This window comes from Alligator sinensis, unplaced genomic scaffold (genome assembly GCF_000455745.1).
Source record: "Alligator sinensis unplaced genomic scaffold, ASM45574v1 scaffold360_3, whole genome shotgun sequence".
NCBI classification, from domain to species: domain Eukaryota; kingdom Metazoa; phylum Chordata; order Crocodylia; family Alligatoridae; genus Alligator; species Alligator sinensis.
This window is the reverse complement of record NW_005841977.1, coordinates 2137389-2157523: the sequence shown is the minus strand read 5'-3', so window position 1 is coordinate 2157523 and position 20135 is coordinate 2137389. Positions and strand designations below refer to the sequence as shown.

Here is a 20135-nt window from a genome sequence, read left to right as displayed (position 1 = left end):
ATGTCAAGGTGCCATGCCACCTTAGTTGAGAATCACCATCCTACAGGTTTTAATGGGAATTGCAGATTCTCACCATTGCAGAGACCTGACCATTGGCCTCTTGAGCTCCTTGGGTGTGTGGATGGGCTATGTCCCAGACAACCTGTCTGCACCTTGTGGCCTGGAATGGCCCTCCATGAACCCTGCCTCATTTCCCCACCACCTGAGGTCCAAAACTAGTTCATCGCACCCAGAGCCTTTAAAATTAATATTCTCTTGGGTTTAATTAAGTCATCTTAACCAGTTCCTTATTTATGTTCAGGATGTCACAGCCCATTTCCCCAGGATGTGTCATGGCAGAATTCTTTCCTTCAGACTGGGCCTGAGGTTCCCTTTTGAGTCACCTATCCTGCTATCTAATCATTTCTGTAATCCTTCCCAGATACATCTACTATGAGCAAACACTCTTCCAGTGGGGAATCAGAAGCTTTGCCATGATCATTCACCACGGCTCTTGGTCCTGATCGACCAGGAACAAGGGTCTGAGTTTCCCATAACTTCCTCCACCAAGACACTAAATGTTTTCCTAAGCTATCCCTTCTTCATAGAATCATAGAAAATTAAAGTTGGAAGGGACCTCAGGAAGTCATCTAGTCCAACCCCCACTTACCTTGCCATGATGGATTCAAGTGTTTCTTCTGCCTTCCTCGGCCCCATAGAATTGGTAAATGGTCCAACAAGTCAACTCCTCTGGCTAGTATACCATCAAAGGATAAGGAAAAAAAGGGTCTGCTCCTCAGTTTAGCGGCAGACGAATAATGTGTGGGAAAGCCTTGAGAAGATGTTCTCTGTATTACCTAGGATTTGCCATCCTTACGCACATTGCCTGATGCTTCATGAGTGCTCCCTACTCAATGGAGCCAGTTGTGGAGCAAACATTACTCCCCTGTGAGTAAGCTCAGTGTGAAAAATGAATGGAACAGCAATTCTCATTAAAAAATATGTCAGCCAAGGAAAAGAAGGAAAGAATAGCTGAGAGAGCAGAGTGTTGCTCTGAAATGGGAGAAATGATTTGAATGTGCACCCCTCTCTCCAAGTGATTAGTAAGTTCTATGTTCAGCCTGTGGATTTGAATAGACTGAAGCACAAGATTCAAACTGTCAGCTGAACTCTACTCCAAAAGCTCTCTCAAATTCACTTAAGACTTCCATTATTTTCAGCCATAATTAAAACATCCCCCTATTTACATGGATTCAGCTCTTAATTTGCTAAAAACCAGTAAAAACCCAAAAAAAGTAACACACACACACACACACACACACAGAATGTGTGATTTTATGATGGACCAAGTACTTTCAGTATCTTTTCTAAATAGGTTTTAATATTGAAAAAAAGAATTACTCGGAGGAAGATTCTCTCATGCAAGGTACATTTCTCATCTAGCCTCTCTAAGATTACAGCAATATCCATGTTTGGTGTAATGATCTACTATAGACATCCCATTGTGATGACATTCTAGTGTAAACCAGATTGTGGGCAATCTAATGTGATAATTCTAGAATAAAAATATGAAATTACGGTTGAGGTTGCTAAACACAGTTTGAGACAGAAATGCATTGCTGAACATGTGTATAAAACAAATAAATAAATGCTGTGAAAATCACGAGTTGTTACACAAGCAGTTCTGACTCCAACCCTGTTACAAACATTAGCATGGAACAGAATAATTCTCTGACTGGCACCCAAGGTTTGTTATGGCATCTATGATTCTCTTCTAGGGTCCAGTCCAAAATGGTATGAAGGGTTTGTTTTTTTTTAATTTCTCTCTTCTTCTCTGATTGAATACAATGCCTGCTGCTTCAAGTGAAAAAGCTTTTTACTGTCTGCAATAGTTAACACTTGTTCTGCCAGATGAGCATATTTTTCCTTGGGCAGCAATGTCACATCTGTAACCATCACTCTCAGCTGATGCAGTCCTGTCCCATGGCCAGAACAATGAACGGTACAATCACACCCAGAGTATTATGCACTGGGCCCTGATTATAGTATACATATTTACACACTGGCGGTGTGAAATGGATGGGCTAGATAATCCATCTGTGTCCAAAGTGCAAAGAGTACAAGCCACAGGGGCAGAGGTAGCTTATCTCAACTGCTCTCTACTGCTGACATAACCTTTGTGCTATCTCTATGAAAAACAGGCTGAAAATCATTTACGGTTTAAATTAAAACCGTGAATAGCACCCTGAAAAAGATTAGGGACAAATGTATTCCCTGCAGCCAGAATTTACAGTCTATATGTGTGAGGTGTCATAAAATACGCAGTGCTGTCATTCTGCAATGTCATTCTGCATTAACTGAAGTTTTCAAGTAATCTGTTTCCACAGGGGGCTCAAAGTTAGCATATATATGGCATCCTCCAAGAAGCTCAAGCACTTGTAAATTTAGACAGTTTTATATCCTGGTGCTCTAAAGGTACATTTATGCTGTAGGCACATCTCTGACTGAAGCGAATGTAGACATATCTGAGCTACCTTTAAACTAGCTGTCTCAGGTACTGTTAGCAGAGCACCTGCAGTACTGCAAAGCTCCATGCAGGCCGCAGAAACTCCAGAGAAGGTGAGTGAAACTTGGTCAGGGAGTACACCCTGAGTTTCATGCTACTATACGTACACTGTTAGAGGTACTTGAGCCTGCCAGTTTAAAAAGAATTCAGGCATGTGGACTTTATGGCAGCCTATAAGTACATCAGGGGCATACATCATGGCCTGGAGAGCATCTATTCACCAAGGCCCCCTGAGGGAGGACAAGAAATAATGGGCACAAACTGATTGAAGATCATTTCAGGCTAGACACAAGGAAAAACTTTACAAGTTGAGTGCCGAGGATCTGGAACAGGCTCCCCCAGAGCTGGTACAGTCATCCACCCTGGCGATCTTCAAAAAGTGTCTTGACGCCCATCTTGCTGGGGTCATCTGATCCCAACAGTCTTTCCTGCCAAAGTGCAGGGGTACTGGACCTGATGATCTGTAAGGTCCCTTCCAGCCCCTAACATTTATGAAACTATGAAACCATGTCTACTCAAGCTGAAGGCATAGCAATGAGTGCAATGTGCATGTACCCTAAGAGGAAGTCTTTCTCCCAGGAGAAGAATGCTGTAAGCAGACTCTACATAATATTCCAAATATCCAGGTCCACGCACATTCAAATCAAAGGGAAACCTCCCACTGGTTTCAGTGGTCCAGGAGTGCAGTCACCAAGTCCCATTCCCATTTCCCTATTCACACAGTGATAACAGACAAGGCTTTGTTTCACACATTCTCTTAATTTCTCCTGCTGCAACACAAGCAAAAAAAAACAAAACAGAAGCACTAGAGCTGCTGACACCTCCTGGAAAGCTTGGGAAAGACTATACTTAAAAAGCAACTGTATTTATGGCACGGGGCTGAGGGGAAGCAGGAGGTACTATACATTCTTCTCTCTTTCTCCTTGATTCCAGAGCACTCAGTTAAGCCACAGACTTATCCTTTGGGTAGCATCAGTAAAACTGACACTCCAGCCTCAGGGAATTCTTTTATCTGGCTGGACACCAGGATCAAATACAGCTTGCTTTCTTTTAGCTCCCTCATCCTTTGAGTCATGAGCCACAAAGTGTAAAAGTCTTTTGTTCTTCCCTTGTTCAGGAATTAACTTCAGTCAAAAGTTTTGTAGGAGTAAAACCTCAGTAAAGACTTTGAAATCAGGCCCCTAGAAAAGAGCATCTTTATGGTCCCCCAAAAGCGAATGGTGCATCCTCTAGTCTCAATACTTTTAATCTTTCCCTCAAAGCTTGGGGTCTTTGGGCATCAGACATGTAGATTTAGGACGTGGCCATTTAGGTTTGTTGGGAATATCACCACGTTCATAACTAAACAAACAAGCCTGAGCAAGGGTACAAATGGGACAGAAGGAAGAATACTCATTTGTTAACCCAGACAGCTACATCTTTAAACTATTGTTAAATGAAGCAACGATGGAGAAGTGATGGTGTAAAGGGAGTCATGGAGGGCCATGTTGTTCCTCCTCTAGAAACATGAGTGAGATGGTAGCAGGCAGGATACAAAGGCCAGCTAAACTGTTACTTGCATGAATTTGGGGAAAATTCCAGCAGCTGCCACTGAAAGCCCTATGGAGATTGTAGAAGCTGTAAATATAAGTGGAGAGGAAGGGCACATTAAGCTTAGGTTTGGGGAGACTTAGGCTCCTGCTCTGCCATAGATTTGCTGCTCTGCCTATGTCTCCTTGGGCAAATCACGTTGCCTTAGTTCTTCATCTGTAAAATGTGGATAATAGCATTTTCCTCTCACACAGTACTGTTGTGTGGGAGGAAAATGGCGGTGATGGGAGGAAAATAGTGGTGATGGGAGTTGTATAAATGCCCAAGACCAAAGAGAATGAAGCTGCATTTATCTGGGTCATTGCTCCGCCTTTGTTTTCACTATACTTCCCTATCATCTCTCTAAGGTGTCTTCACTGATGCCATCAGTCATTTTGAATTGAGTTCAGTGCAGACTTTCATAAATCAGGTGCACTCTCACACGCAAACACGCTCACACAGTGCTTTCTTATGGAAACCATACCGTTGTTCTTTCTTGTAGCAGCAGTAACAATTATTGTAGCAAGGCTGTGTATGGTTGCCCTTTGCACACCAAGCAACTTGCTGTATTGCTAAGAACAAAAGAAAGGATGTCTCCTGCTTTAAGTTCTCCATTTTTCTTGGTTTTTAGTCATGACCCTACTAGTTACTCCTGGTTTATTTTATTAAATGTAAACAGTATTGTTGACAGTATAGGCTATTTTCTTATATAAACTGCAATATCAAAGGGACCAGATAGGTAACATAATAAGGTCAGTGCAACGTAGAGAAACCTACACACTCATAAAAGGTTTCTTGACAATTTGTTTTTAAGCAGATCGTGGCATCTTTCCTGAACCAGGTAAGTTATTCACCTAACACAAGCAACAAGTCAATTACCCTGCACTTCTCTTATCTGCTCCCATGATAGCTGTCTGGGGGGATTATTTATCCTGGCTGCTGCTGAAATGCTTTCTGAGCCAGAGGCTGTGTCTGTGAAAGCAAGGCCATGTAGGACAGGGAGCAAAATTCAGCTCTCACTTCTAAACGCAAAATGATTGAAGGCAAAGGAAAGGAGGAAAGGCAAGGAAGTGTGAGGAACTTTGAGCCAGCTCTTCAGACAGCAAATGGTAACAAGAAACTAGCATTTACACTGGTGATTCATGACTGGTTCATTCTCATTCCCACCATTTCTATTCACCTTCACACTCTTCCATATCCCTCGGGCCTCACCTGAGGAAAAGAGCAGCCCCCTTTGCATGACATGTTCCAGTCCGCCTGCCCCCCAGTCTGAAGAGGTTTGTAGATCAGCAACTCCAATCATTCACCCTGCAAGTTTTTCAGGGTCTCATGGGAAGCTCCAGAACTTTGCTGTCGATTTGTATTCCCCTTTATTACATGGGATGTGGTCAGTACAAACCAATCTCCTCACCTACAGTAGAGTAGCACACATTGTAAGCTTTCCATTTCCAATGCATGTGGGGCTTAGCAACATGTTGCTATAATTAACATTGAAGTAAGTTAAATTAGATCTATTTTTTTCATTCTCACTTCAGCAGCTGACAGGGGATGGGCATGTTGCAAGGATGCTTTGAGGGTGGGTGCAAAAGTTCATATAAGGACAAAGACCAATGCCTTGACGTTGTAGCAAAGTAAGTTTAGATTGCATATCCAGAAAAAGTTCTTCACTGTTAGAATAGTGAAGTCATGGAACAGACTGCCTGTCTCGGGAAGTTGTGGACTCTGCATCACTGGACGTGTTCAAGAAGAAGCTGGACAGCCACTGGTCAGGGATGGTCCGAGGCATAGCTATGCCTGTGTTCTTCTATGGGTATTTCCCATGCTTCTGAGCTTTACTGGTTGCCCCCACCTACAATTTCTGCTGCACATCAGGCTGTTTTTAAGCCTCCATTGGGGCACTGGGTCTTGGCTACAGCCTAGGCTTGGGACTTTGGCTGGGCTGTGCCAATGCTCCTTCTGGGACCAAAGCCAGAGGTTTCTGGATAGAGGATGTTGCCCCTCCACTCAGAGTCAAACCAATCACCACATTTGTGATCAGGAAGGAATTTTACTCCATGGTCAGATTGATATGGATTGTAGAGGGTTTGCTTTCCTCTGCAGCGGGGTGCATGACCCTCTACCCAAGATCTCTTGAGCATATATCGACAACATTTCATAAAAGCAGGACATTGACTGCCATGGTTCCCCTACTTTACTTGTAGCGGGTTTGGGTGCGAGGTCTGTGCTGTGTCAGGGTTAAGGGTAGTCTTATGTAGACTTTAGATTATGGATTGTATAGGCTGGTTTGGATAGGGATGATCCTCTCAGGCATGGAGTTGGACTAGATGACTTCTGGAGGTCCCTTCCAGTCCTACTCCTCTATGAGCACTTTTACGCATGCTCCGGGGGTAGGGGGGTGGCAGCACTTTAATTAGAGTGGTCTGAGCATCCCCACGCTTAAAAATGCTGGCAAGGGCTTTTGAGCTAAAGCTCATTCAATGAGCTTTAGTTCAAGCCCCCCATCACCATTCTTAAGTGCGGGGTCACTGATACTCAAGACACAGGAGGCTGCTGCCATGCTCCAGCAGACTCAATTAATCAAGTCTGCTCCAGTGCGCTGGAATTCCAGATGTTGGAACAGCTTTGCTGCTCGTGTATAGGCACCCTATGAGTCTAAGTTTAAATCAATTTAAGAATTTCCATACAGTCATTTTACAGACTGTAAAGCTAAGAAACCCGTAAGATTTTTTTTAAGCTATTGCAATTTTGTATGTAAATAGGAAGTACATTTTTCCAAAGGAGCTTAAATCCCAGTGACTTTCAATAAAAATCAGAGTCCTAAATGCCTAGGTCCATTTTGGAAATAAGGCTTAGGCTCCTAAAAACATTTAGGCACTTCCATCCAAAAACAGAGGTCGAGGATTAAGCAGTTAAAAAAAAATTAGTCTGATTCTCCTCACTCACGTATGTAGATCAGAAATCATTCATTTAATTCAAAGGGGCTATAATATTTGAAAAGGGAATCGGATTCATCTACATATTTTAAAATCTTATTAATAATTTAATTTAAGGATGTAGGGATTTCTGGAATAAGCAAATAGCCATTCTGAAGAATATGGTACCACTAACTGTTCACAAGCTACAGTGTGAAGTTGCAAGAGAAACAACAGAAGTTCACTGATGGAGAAACGTAAAATTAGGTTAGGTAAAGTCCTGGAGAACAAACTTCAGGGGGAGAGCCCTGCACATGTTCCAACAGGGATCCAAAGGGGAGAATTTAAATCCAAGAACTATCAAGTCTGTATAATCTCTAATTCTTTATTCTGTGACCACCTTGTACAGACCTCATATGCTGCACATAAATAGATTGCAGAACTAGGCCTATCTACACTACCTCATTGCTTCTCTCATCTGAACAGTCCAACTCCCAAGGAGTTAAGGGACTGACTTCTCCACAGTACAGCACGTAACTTCTCCCAGCTGGACTGCTCTTAAAGTATGGCATCTTCCACAAGAAATCAGCCTTGCCACCTGATGAAGTCCAAGTCTGTCACCACAGACTGCTTCACAGTTTAATTATTTGTCCCCACACTGTTATCAAAGGAACATGAGTAGCAGAACCCTTTTGGGGGGCTTTTTTCTTGATTTTAATGTTTACTTCCTTTATCAAGTACTAAAACTATCTTGGCAACCTGAATCTTTGTATGCTCCAGCAACTGTTACCTGAAGAGACTGTTCATGCAAGGAACCAGGAAATCGGTTGCAGCAATTGTATTTCCAGAGATATCTTTCACCCACAAATGCAGCTGCATAGCCCAGGGGAGGGTAACAAAGTCCTTTTACTCAACTCAGGAAAGAAACAGCCAGTCAGATGTATGGGGTTATTTTTGTTTGTCTGGTGTTTTATAGTTAGTACAAGTTATCAAGGGTATAATCGGCATTACTCGGAGTCTTTCAATCAGACCGGGGAAATTTCACATACACACATGCAATTCTACTGCAATTCAAAAATAAAACAAAAACAAACAAAAAACAGCTGATAAGCCAAGAGAAGGAGATAAATGGTAGAGCTGTATAGCCTGTATTATGCTGGATTACAGAGTAGATGATCACAGCAGCCCCTTTTCTCCTTAAAATCTATTAATTTCTGAACCTATATTCACAGCTGTTGCTTTCTGCACTAGGAAGAGATGCATTTCATTTCATTTGCCAATGAAGCAATCTTTATCTCTAAAGGCAATACAGCATGTAAAGCCTTTGGAGATTCTTCAGCATGAAAAGCTCTATATAAAGTTAAAAAAAAATGTGTTTATATCAGGGCTTTACTTTCCAAAAAAAACACATGGAGGAGCAAGACACCTGTATCCCAATGAAAGCGATCACCTCTGAAAAACCTCAGTCCACTATGGAAGGATAGGGTATAAGTGTTGCAGATGATAACCCTTTGCAATGAAACCAGGATGTGTCACTGTTCTGTACACTGAATAATCAAAAGACAGCCTCTCCTCTCTGTACTGACAGGAGCCAGAATTAGCATGCAACAGCCGAGGGGAAGCACACCCCGCTGCAGCTGCTGGTGACTGGATGATGTTAAGCAGGGATGCCCAGTGGGTCACTTTCTGCAGGCAGGCAGCTGACTTCTTCTTTCTCACTATAATGCACAAGTCGTTCAATGTTGGCACCAACTTCAAAGGACCTGTTGGCTTCCCAAACATTATGTCAAGTTTATTGGAGTGTGTAACTCATGTAGCCACAGGACTCCCGAGTAGCAAGACATGCTGATGACATATATTTCCTGGGATTTAATGTCTGATTTGCCACTGATCAGTCCTGAATTCCCCCTTGATCCATTTGGATGCTATCTCAGTGAAAGGTCCCACATGAAGAGAACAGAGGGACAGACAGAGCTGAGTTTTAAACTAAGTTTTGCTACATAAGTCCCGGTGCTGGTAACTGTAAGTTCACCAGAGGGAGGCAGCTGTAGCAGAGAAGAAGAGATGATACCCACCCTACCAAGAAAGAGAGCAATGCTCACTAGAGGAAGGCCACTGCAGGCTGCACCCTCTCACAGCTTCCATCTATGAATTTGTCCATCCAAAAACTAATATAGCTCCTCCACCTGGCATCATTCCCTGTCCTTTCATGCAACCACTTTTTGCTGGAGAATCAGAACCTCCATGGCCCAGAAAAATGTAATTTATACTTCCCTCCTCATGCTCTAGGAAATCCATCCAAGAATGAAATGCAAATACCCTGACTTGAGCTCACCATCTGGGCTCTAGTTAGGAGGATGAACTGTGACCTCACTCCTGCAACCTGCACCAACAGAGCACTTCCCAAACTTCGTAATCTCCCTTCCTGGGACTTGTGAAGATGAATTCATTGTCACTGACCTCTTCCAGAGGAGGAAGCAGTGATATCAACATCTCTTATTTCTTTCCTGCTGGATTCAGTTGACAAAGAGTTAAATATTGCAAAATTCAGCCTGACTGATTTCCTCCAAACAACAGGTGAGAGTGTGCAATATATAATCATCTGCCATGTGTCATCTGTTCAGCACAAGAGAAACATGTTTCCTGAGGGGGTGGGGGAGGAACACTCCAGAAAGGGCTCATCTAGTCAAATAAAAGGCCAAGAGAGGGACCTCTGTGTGTTTCCATATGCTACCTTTTGAAGAACAGCTGACACAAAGCATTCCCCATAAGAACCATCTTGTCTGCCTAGCCCATCAAATATAGCACCAATAGCCAGGCACTGTTGTATTCAGCCTCTTTTTTGCCACTTATGCCTCTTCCCTAAAGAAAGTTGCATAAAACCAAGATCTGTCTTTGGTTTCTTTTTCAAGTGAGTTTTGTGCTATTGCCACAATCATGCCAGAATCCTGACAATGGAGGCTAGAATCCCCTCACCACAGGGCAAGAAAAAAGTCCTTCATTTCCACTCACTGCCCTTTTATCACACATGCTTCAGAGGAACCACTCTAGCTATTGAAGATCTCATTCTCTAAGATATTCATTCCTAAGAACCTCTATAACACAAACTGTCTTTCCACTGGCTTCCCTTGCTTGCATTCTCTCTCTCTCATTCACATCGCAATTGCTTGAGACTGTGGTGAGAAATGTATAGTGTCAAAGTGGTTTATGACTGGGTGGAGATTAACACAAGCAGTACAACCCAGCCATTTCTTGTTCAGAGACACTTGTTAAAGCCATTTAGTCTGTGAGCACTGGCTATCAGCCCAAAAGGTAGCACTTCCCTTGTACCTAACACACTAAACTGGGAGAGAAGGGGGAAAAAAGGATCTTTGAAGTTTCACCATGCTGCTTCATCATGTAAAGAGGCTTTCTCCTACGGATGTCTGTTGGCAAGATGGAGCATATGGCACAATCCCTCACAACCTGCGTTCCGCTTTCTTTGCCCTCAAGGTCACAATGTATTTCTTCTGGGCCCAGCATCCCCACCACCCTATAGAAATAAGGCATTTGATGCCTAAAATTACAAAATCTTAAGCTTTGTTGAGGTGTCTGGCTACAGCCCCCCAGAAGTATGAATTTGAGCCCTATTCTGGATTTGTGCCCAATGCCACCCTGAATCAACCCAGCTGTGAATGGGTACCTCATTCAAGCTGGAGAGATAAAGGCAGCCAGACATAATGCTTTCCACATCTCTACCTTCTGTGCTGTTGGCTACAAAAGCTGGTGTGCCTGAACCATGCTATCTCAGGATTACTTTTGACCTTTTCTCCTACTCGACATGAGGAAGGGAGCCAGATTCAGGCACTGAGTTGTTTACTCAGTCATTTAATTTATTAAGTCATTTCTTCTTACAAATGCTTTGTTCAACATTGTACAAAACCTAATGAAAACGCTAGTCCTAGTTGCAGAGCAAAGCTCCAAGGAAAAGTCTAAAGCAAACTGTGTCAGGGGATGGAAGGGGGAAGTCTAACCACAGCTTGAAATTGATGTATTTTAGTCTTTCTTTCCAGACACTTTTACATGTGCTGTCTGGAAATTCTCACAGTCCAGCACAGTTTTAAGCAGGATTTTTATTATTATTATAGAAAATAATTTTCCTTTTCAGAGACAGATTTCTTTATTTTTCCTCCCTTGATTATTTGGAATGAATCACCCATGCCATTTCCTCAACTATGGGTCAATGCTTCTTTTGTTTGTATCTTACAGATTTTCCTGAACCGATGACCTGTGTTAGGTACAAGAATCAGGCTAGATGAGAATAATGGTTTCTTCTGGCCTTTGAATCTGTAGGTGGAATCATGGCTCTGTCAAAATCAAAAATAAAACTCCTGTTGATTTCAATTAAGGTGGTCTAGCACTTACACATTCCTCAGTTCATAGACCTGAAAGCGTGATGATGCAAGCCTGCTGGACTTTACAGACCAGGTAAATATTAATCCACACAGCTACCTTCTGAGGTAGGAAAGTATCTATTCTGCCCATTTTGCAGCTGGGGCAGATGTGTCACAAAAAAATTAAGGGATGTTTCAAGATCAGCAGAGGAAGTCAGTCTCAGGCCCATGTATAAAATCCAGAAGTCCTGATTCCATGTATACCTCCGTTAGGTATGTCTAATGTGTGTAATACCTTTGGGCATGCCTACGCATGCACTAACATGCTTTAGTTAATGTGCATTAAATCTAGTATGTCCAGGCACTTTTACACATGCTCCAAAGGACCGGTTGGGGGTGGGGGGGTGAGGGGAGAGGATGGTGAAGGGAGGGGGGCAGCACTTTAATTAGAGCAGCTCAAAGAGCTACTCAAATTAAAGCACTGCCATATCTTGTGTATCAGCATCCCTGCACTTAAAAATGGTGGCAGGGGTGCTTAAACTAAAGCTTGTTTGAGCTTTAGTTCAAGTGCCCCACCGCTATTTTTAAGTGCAGGGACACTGATACACGAGATACAGGAGACTGCTGGAGCGTGGCAATTGCCACACTCCAGCAGACTTTATTAATCAAGTCTGGTCTGACATGCTGGAATTCAGCTTGCCAGAGCAGCCCCCGCACTTGTGTATAGCTGCCCTCTATTGTGAGATACTAGAATGTGCAGTAACTAAAAAGCTTGGAGTTCCTACACATGTGCAGAGCCTGCTCCGATGTGCTGAAAATCCAGTGCCTCAGAGCAGACAATTAATTGAGTGTGGTAGACCACGAGAATTGATGCACTCTGGCAACCTTCCACATCACATGTATCAGCATCGCTGCATGTCTCCATGCTGAAAGAATGGCAGTGGTGCACTTTGAAATAAAACACATTCGATAAGCTTTAGTTCAAAGCACCCCACCGCCATTTTTTCAGCGCGGGGACACGCGGTGACACTGATACGCGACACATGGGCATTTTTAATTAGTGTGGCTTGCTAATTAAAGCACCCCACGCCACATCCCACAGCACATGCAAAAATGCCCACAGTTTTTAAGTGGCGCTTAATGCAAATTTGTCTATTTTAAAGGGCATTAACTAAATAGCAGTTTTTTTCAGTGACACTTTAATGCCCATAGGTTAATGGACATTAAATAGGTTAATGGACATTAAAGCACACGTGTAGATGTGCCCGTTGTGTCCTGTGTTCCAGCCACCAAACAACACTAAAATGAAAACTGAGCCACCAAAAGACCTGGGGCTTTTCTCATGTCATAGGTACACTGTTTTTTGGTTATGATCAGAAAAGCACCCCTTGTTTTATAGCTGTTTAAGTGAGTTGATGAAGAAGCAAGCTACTGAGGTAGTTGTTGGTGAAAAATCAGGCTGTGGGTTCCACCCTGACAGTGGGAACTGCTGGCCAAGATGAAAATGCCGGTTGCCAACTCAGCTCCTCTTTAAAGTACAGCATCAAATCTGTCTCCATGGAAACTATAATGACTATAATGAGAGCAGGACTTCTCCTTACCACCTCACACCAAAAAATAAAAATAAAATTAAAGGGAAAATAAAAGAGCTTCTCCAACAATGATGTAACCCTGACCAAACTGAGCCGGACCAGGTGGAATGAGCAAATGCCCCTTTGCTGTCCCATACTGTCTCTTTGCTTTGCTTACTCCAAGCCTGGCTGAATTCCTTATCCTGTTGCCTTGCCATAGTAGAGAACAGCTCTGGTGCCTCTGCTGTAAACTGTGTTGTTATCACATGAATGCTGAGCACTAAAACATCTACATTCTCATCTCACTGGCCATGACTGCAGCTTTCCAGAGTTTAACTGGACATTTATATAGTAGATTTATATGCTGCTCTTCCCAAAATATCTCCCCACAACTAAAGATAAAGCACAAACAGAGAACTGCATGTAGGTAGAAAAGGACAGAGGGGAGTGAGGGTGGGTGTGGGAATCTATGTGGATGGATGTGCAAGGCAGCTAACACTGGCCTCCTCAGAGGCACTGATCCCACGCAATCCTCATTAATTTTAAACAAATCTATGGGTGTTAAGCACTTCTGCCATCTGTGTGAGATGAGGGGTATAGCAGGGTGCAGTGTAACGTGTGTGGACATGTCAGCAAAATGTCCAAAGTAAAGAGTATTTCTCCTAAGCTTAGCAGCCCACTGGGCTCACATGGTTAAAGCACATCAGTTCCTGAAAAGCGCAACACTTGTCAGTGAGGTGGCTAACAGTCACCCATTTCCTGTTGGGTGGACTGGGACTGGTCTTTGGCACAAGTCTGGAACAAGGCTTACAGTATTGCCTGCAGCACTGTAGCAAGCCATCTTAACTTCTCTGCTACTGCACTGCCTGCCAAACATGTCCATAAACCATTTGAAATAAAGTCTGATCCAGAGCCTGTGGACATCAGTAGAAAAGCTCTACTTCCCCCACAATGAATCAGCCTTGTATCCTGCCCATGTTGCATCACACAACACATCAAACCTTTGCACAAAGCAGCGGCCATGGCATGAGGGAGGACGTTATCTACTGCATGAAACCTATCACCACTTACCTCCCACCTTGGTCTTTAAATAGGGAAAAAATAAGCAGCAGTTGTGCATGGGTCCTGTCGTGCTCCTCTGTGTAGGGATGACTCTCAGCACCAGAGAACCATGATCACCCTTCAACCCCTGCCTCCATTCCCGTGCAAGCTATTGGCTGACTGCAGCCCTCTCTGTTTTCATCAATTGTTTCCATAATTGCATGAAATTGTCAACATTCGATTTGTCTTCATTCAAATTAATTTGCTTTCTGCTGTGTACAGCTGCCTACATCTCACACTGCAACCCATGTGTCTGCAGCCACTGGTATTCATTTGGGTTTTCCCTCTTAAATTAAATGATTTGTTCTAATAACACTAACAGAATTACAGAATGTGACCAGGTTATAGTAGTCTGCTTCAAAAACATGCATTTCAGTTTCATAGTAGCCGAGCAAACAAGCTAGTGATCATCCCTCCCCCAGCCCCTGACCCACACATGAAGGGTCCCAGGGGAGGTAACCCATGTCAAGCTGCACCACTTGAGGCTAAGATTGTGCAGTGCTGAAAGCTGGCATTTTCAATGGGAAGTACAATGAGAATAAAGTCCAGCAGATAGATCAGACACTAAGAATGATGGGTGACAGAAAGGAGAAACTATGGAGGCCAATACGTTGAACAGTGGGGTTTTTTCATAAACATTTATAAAAGCGAATGTTTCCCAGACAGTTATGGCCCATCCAGGTAAATGTAATTAATAGATGTAATTCAGCTGTGTAGGCCCAAGTGCCATTGCCTCCAGGTGAGCAGCTGACCTTCCCAATAATGCAGCTATGCTGATTTACCTCTACTGAGACTGGGTCTATGTGCATTACAGGCAATATATAATTGTGGCAAGAGAAATACTCAGGTCATAATCTGTATTACTGTATACCTTCTTACCTTATAAAATCCCTATCTTTTCCAGTGATCTAACTCAGTGTTTTTCCACCAGTGGGATGCGTCCCACTAGTGGGACACAAAGGTCATGAAGGTGGGACTTCAACTCATTGCCCGATTGAAAAAAATCAGTTGTTTGCACTTAAAAAAGACGAATCAACAGATATCTCGAACACTGCAATTTTGTGGGGTTTTATTTTTATCATGGTGGGACCAGGGTTTTTTGACAAAACAGCTGGTAGGATGTAAGGTGCATAAGGTTGAGAACTGCTAATCTAACTAATAGTTATACTATTTTAATTCATTATGAATAAATTGTTGCCACACAAATTACACTCTTTTCTAAGTCATAACAGAAATAAGAGAGACAACAGTAGAGATGTGGCAAGTTCAGGTTATGATTACCATATTGTTACATTACGTGCAAGTTACAAGAATCAGATCATCCCATTTGATGTATCCATCCTTAAAACAGTTCAGTTATCAGTCTGTAAAATGCTCTAAGTATTTCTGTTTCTTGTAAAACTTGTACATACGGTCTACCTTTCTGTAGTAAGTAGCTTGTTTCAGTCACAGCGACCAAATCAATCTGATTGATCAAATAACAAGGTTTATAAAGAGGTATCTCACGTTTTCATTGGAGTATCGGTTGCTTAGATTTGAAGTCTTTTAACTTGAAATATTACCTGAAGACCTGACCACAACATAGGAATTACTTCACCAAACCATAGCATGGTCCTTGTAATTTACTATGCTGTCTCTGAAAATGGCCAGTACATATAAAGGTACAAGAAACAGTGCAAAATTACTGAATAGTCTTTCCACAAGGGAAGCTTCTTCCTAACCCTTGAGAGTCTGGACACTGAGTTATGCTCTAACATATGACGTTTTATAGGCTGAGCAGACTGCTATCCTAGTTTTATTGCAGGAATAATTATAATTCATATAAACACCCACTAAACTCTTTAGGCTAGATACTGAGTTAGCTTAAATCAGCATGGCTCCAAAGAAGCCAGTCCAAATTGGAATAGTTAAGTCAAATTCTACTGTTTGACAGGGAGTTCGGCAATGTATTGTGTGTCACAGAAAGAAGCATTTTCCTTACCAGTTTCAAAGGTGTTGATTTTCAGTTCATTGGGCAACTTCTTTTACTGGGCATTGTACACTGTAAAATGGTTCTTACCCAAAAGGTTTACAAAGACTGCTTCTACCACCCTTACTCACCTGATGAATACCCCTGCTCTGCCTACTGTCCTGTAGACTTCAAAGGTTTTATTTTAAAACTTTGGATTGGGAAACCAGTGAGTTGTTGAGAGAGAGAATGCTCAAGACAAGAGATTTTACTTCACTAATGTAGGTTTATTTAACAGACAGTACATACCTTTATACCTAGAAATCAGGGCTGTGCGAAGCTTCGGGTGCTGATTTGATTTCGAGGAGATTCAGCCCAGCCCTTTAAGAAAAAAAACAACAACCCCACCTGCACTCACCAGCTCCTGAAGCAGCCTCAGGGCTTCTGGGGGCTCGTGCAGAGCCCCCCACGCAGTGCAGGGCAGCGGGGGGCAGCAAGGATCACCCCCCACCAGGCAGCAGCCAGTGAATGGGGGCTTTTTTTTTTTTCAAACACCTGGGAGTTGGGACACGCAGGGCAGCTATTCCCGGGGCCAGGAGAACAGGCAGGGGATGGGGCCAATTCGGCCAAATCAATTTGGGACAGTGATTCGAATCACTGAATCGAATCACTGTCCCCAAAACTGGCCGAATCCAAATCCAAAGCAAATACTAGCCACATCGCACAGGCCTACTAGAAATGTACTAGTTACTTTGCAAGTGAGTCTTGCTCCTCATCCTGTTGATGACACAATCCAGGGTCTCACTGAGATGTTCAGGGGCACAGTTTAGTAGTCCAACAACTCTTTGTTTTTAAAATGTTTTATGCCTTTTATTACTTTCAGTTACTGCTCTGGCTGTTTATAGATTATTTGCATAGTTGAATTTTCATTATTGGGTATATTTTTTAAAACCCTGTATTCATAAACACCCCCAGACTGGCATACTTTTTTATTATACTTTCTCTCTTTTTTAATATCTTCCTTTTATGGTTTTGACAGATTTCTACTTTGACAAAACTTGAAATTGTTTTGCTTAGTTTTAACTAGTTAATGGATTTTTAGAAGGCTCAGTGGCTATGCAACTGCCTTTCAGGAATGGACACCGGGAGTTTTGATGGTTACAAAGGGGCCAACTCATGGCATGCAGGGCCACAAGAACAAGGGCAGCAGCATTAGACTTTAAGGAGGGACAAGGCAAGTGGGGAGAGGGAGAGCCACAAGGATGAACACAGATGGCATATTTTATAGCTTCATGAAGAGCAGAGGTATCTTCTAAGTATTGCATACGAATTTATGAGAAAATTGGGAACTATATCAGCTGCATCCCTAGAGAACTTTTCAAGAAATTACAAAATAATCAAATCTTAGTTAAAGCATGCCAAGAAACAGGTTTATTGTACTTGCTTTTTTCATAATGAATTATTCTGTAGTGCTAATAATGCTGGGCACAGGTTAAGAAAAGAAAAATAAAGTCATAAACCTCTCCTGGGGGAGAAGGAAGGAGATAACACTAACCACAGAGAATGGCATGAGTTCCCCCTTCTGGAGGGAATGCTCCTCCGAACCCAGTCCTTTCAGTTTACTTGGGGGGATGGGGGGTGTCAGCAGCCAGGGATAGCCCAGTATGGCCTTTAAATACTGTATATCATGTACCCCTCAATTCCTTGGTATTCCCCTAGAGAATGCAGAGCTATCTTGATTAGAATCTCAGACCTGACTGCTAGTTCCTTGGAGTAGCTTTGGGAACATATTCATCATTTGTAGGAACAACAAAACCTAGTATGTCTTTCAAAAATGTTACACAGCCCTCTCACTATCCTGAGTAACAGCTGTCAGCTAGTAAAGGGATGGATAGATGGGTGGATTGACAGATGGACAGAAAGAGCAAATCTTTCCCTTTGTAACATACAAGATAATATCCATACACATTTTTTTTTTAACTTTGAGTCTCTTTCACATAAATTAGAAAAAAATGCAGTCGTCATGACATAATGGATTCCAAAGCACTAGCTCAAGTCAGCTGGGAGCCCTATTTGGGTGCTCAGACTTGATAAACCAGGGCTTATCTGCCCACTGCACTGAAGCAGAACAAATTGCAGCTGTGTAGTTTTAATTACTCAAGACTTTTATGAAGTTTCCATGGGGGAAGTTTGTTTTGGAGTGGGAAATAACTGGTTGGGAAAAACTGCCAGTTCAAAGTTTCACAAGCTGCCTTTAAAAAGGTGCTTCATAAGCCCCAGTCACTCTCTCTCGCTCACAGTGAAAGTGCCCAAAGCAGAGGGACTGTTGCTCCCTCTCCCTTGCACACAAATTCGTAAATTAAAATTCACATTCAAACCAAACATTTTTTTCAGGGCGTGATCCAATGCCCATTGAAGTGAATGGAAAGACTCCCTCCTACTTCAGTGGGGTTTGAAGAAGGCCTTTGGTGAGATGGAGTCTAACTAGGACGATGTTGCTAAGCACTATCTATCCTCAGTCACAGGAGGTTAGAGTGGACCCTGGTTTTCCCTGTCGTATCCAAGCCCCATGAAAATCTTTTCACTCTGCACACACACGTATGCAGCTGCAAAGCAGAAAGCTGCTTTATCTGTAATAGCACTGGTACTTACCAGGAAACGTGTATCCCTCTAGCAAGTGACAGCACCTTAAGTAAGATACCAATTCCAACAGGCACTGAAATTCCCCCCCTTTCCCAGCACAAACTTCTGAATACGACGTCCCCATTTCTCTATCTCCTTACTGCCGCTTGGCATATGGGAAGAGAAGATACCTTTCACCTTCACATAGTTTACTGACCGTTATTGATAATTCCAGCAGACCAAAAAATACCATTGCCATTAACAAACTCAGTAGCATCAAGTTAAATGTGCCATGGCATGTTGTTATAAGAATTCATTAACCTCCAAGGCACCAGGACTATAGTGATAAACATCAGTACAAACCAGATAGATACCTTTCTCATGATCAAATGCATGTCAAATGAATGCCATAAACAACAGCCTAAATGTTTAGGGGTTTCTGTCCATTATTACAGACACAAAATTTGCACATGGAATTGCAAGAACTGAGTGTGTAACCCTCATAGATTTGTATGTATTTGCAGGCACAATTACTAGGATAGTGAGTTTACAAGCAAATGATGGGCATGCATGTTTAGATGTCCAGTTCTAAAAATCTAGACCAATTCCTTCAGACGCAAGTAGAGAAACTCCTCCTTGGTGCAAGTGCAGACTTCAGTGGGTTTACACAGTGAAAACAAATTAATACCCAGGTCACCATGACTGGAATTAGAAATGGCACGGAAATAATAATTACTCCCAAACACTTAGCAATTTACAACTGTAGTCACTAGATAATGATTTCGCTCAAGTAACCTTAACTGGGCGGCATCTACTGTGCGGCGAGAGGCTAGTTCTAGCTGCAGGACACGTGCAGGCAGGCATGGAGATGGACAAGGGCTCTCTGAACCTCTCCGCTGCAAGTGGGGCTACTCAACCTTTTCTTAAGACCCCCGCTTAAAACGCCAGCTCTTCCTTCTCCCTCATCTTCCACTCCAGACAACAGACCAGCACAAGTCAGCTGCAAAAAGCTCAGCCCGGGAGGTTTTTAACACGCCGCCAACCTCCAAGTTTCAGCTACCGAGTCCTGTTTGCCCACCTAACCCTGCTGGAGAGGATCTCGGGGTGGCCCAGTTGAGACTCCCAGACAAGGCGGGCGGGAAGGGACCTCTCCCAAACCAACCTTTGCTCCGAGCAGGACCAGCCCCAGCTACATCCTCCCTGCCAGGCTCTGGGCTTAAAGCCTGCCCCGCTTTCCTGGAGCCCGCGTCCCGTCCCCGGCCGCCGGCTCCCTCCCGCGTGGCAGCCCCGGCCAGCTGCCCGGGGCAGCGCTGGCTCAGGGATGCAAAGCCCCGCGCGCCCCCTTACCATTGCCGGGGCAGAGGCGGGGTGCGCCGGGCATGGCACAGCCCCTACGCGCTCGGCCGCATCCTCGCGTCCCGCGCCGGTGGGCTGGGCTGGGGGGCGCCGGGCTGCGGGGAGCTGCGCCCGTGTCCCGCGCGGGGCTGCGCTGCT

General features: G+C 43.4%; 1 protein-coding gene across 2 annotated transcripts in view; it reads right to left on the bottom strand.

Annotated features, from left to right (window-relative positions):
* HTR4 (5-hydroxytryptamine receptor 4) overlaps positions 1-20072 on the bottom strand; it is a 252924-nt gene extending 232852 nt beyond the window's left edge. For both annotated transcript variants that reach the window (XM_025200897.1, XM_006021070.3), the window contains exon 1: positions 19989-20072. In XM_025200897.1, coding sequence (XP_025056682.1) covers positions 19989-20022 — 34 coding nt within the window. In that variant the 5' untranslated portion in view covers positions 20023-20072. The remainder of the gene's footprint in view (positions 1-19988) is intronic.
* Positions 20073-20135: the final 63 nt, after the last annotated feature.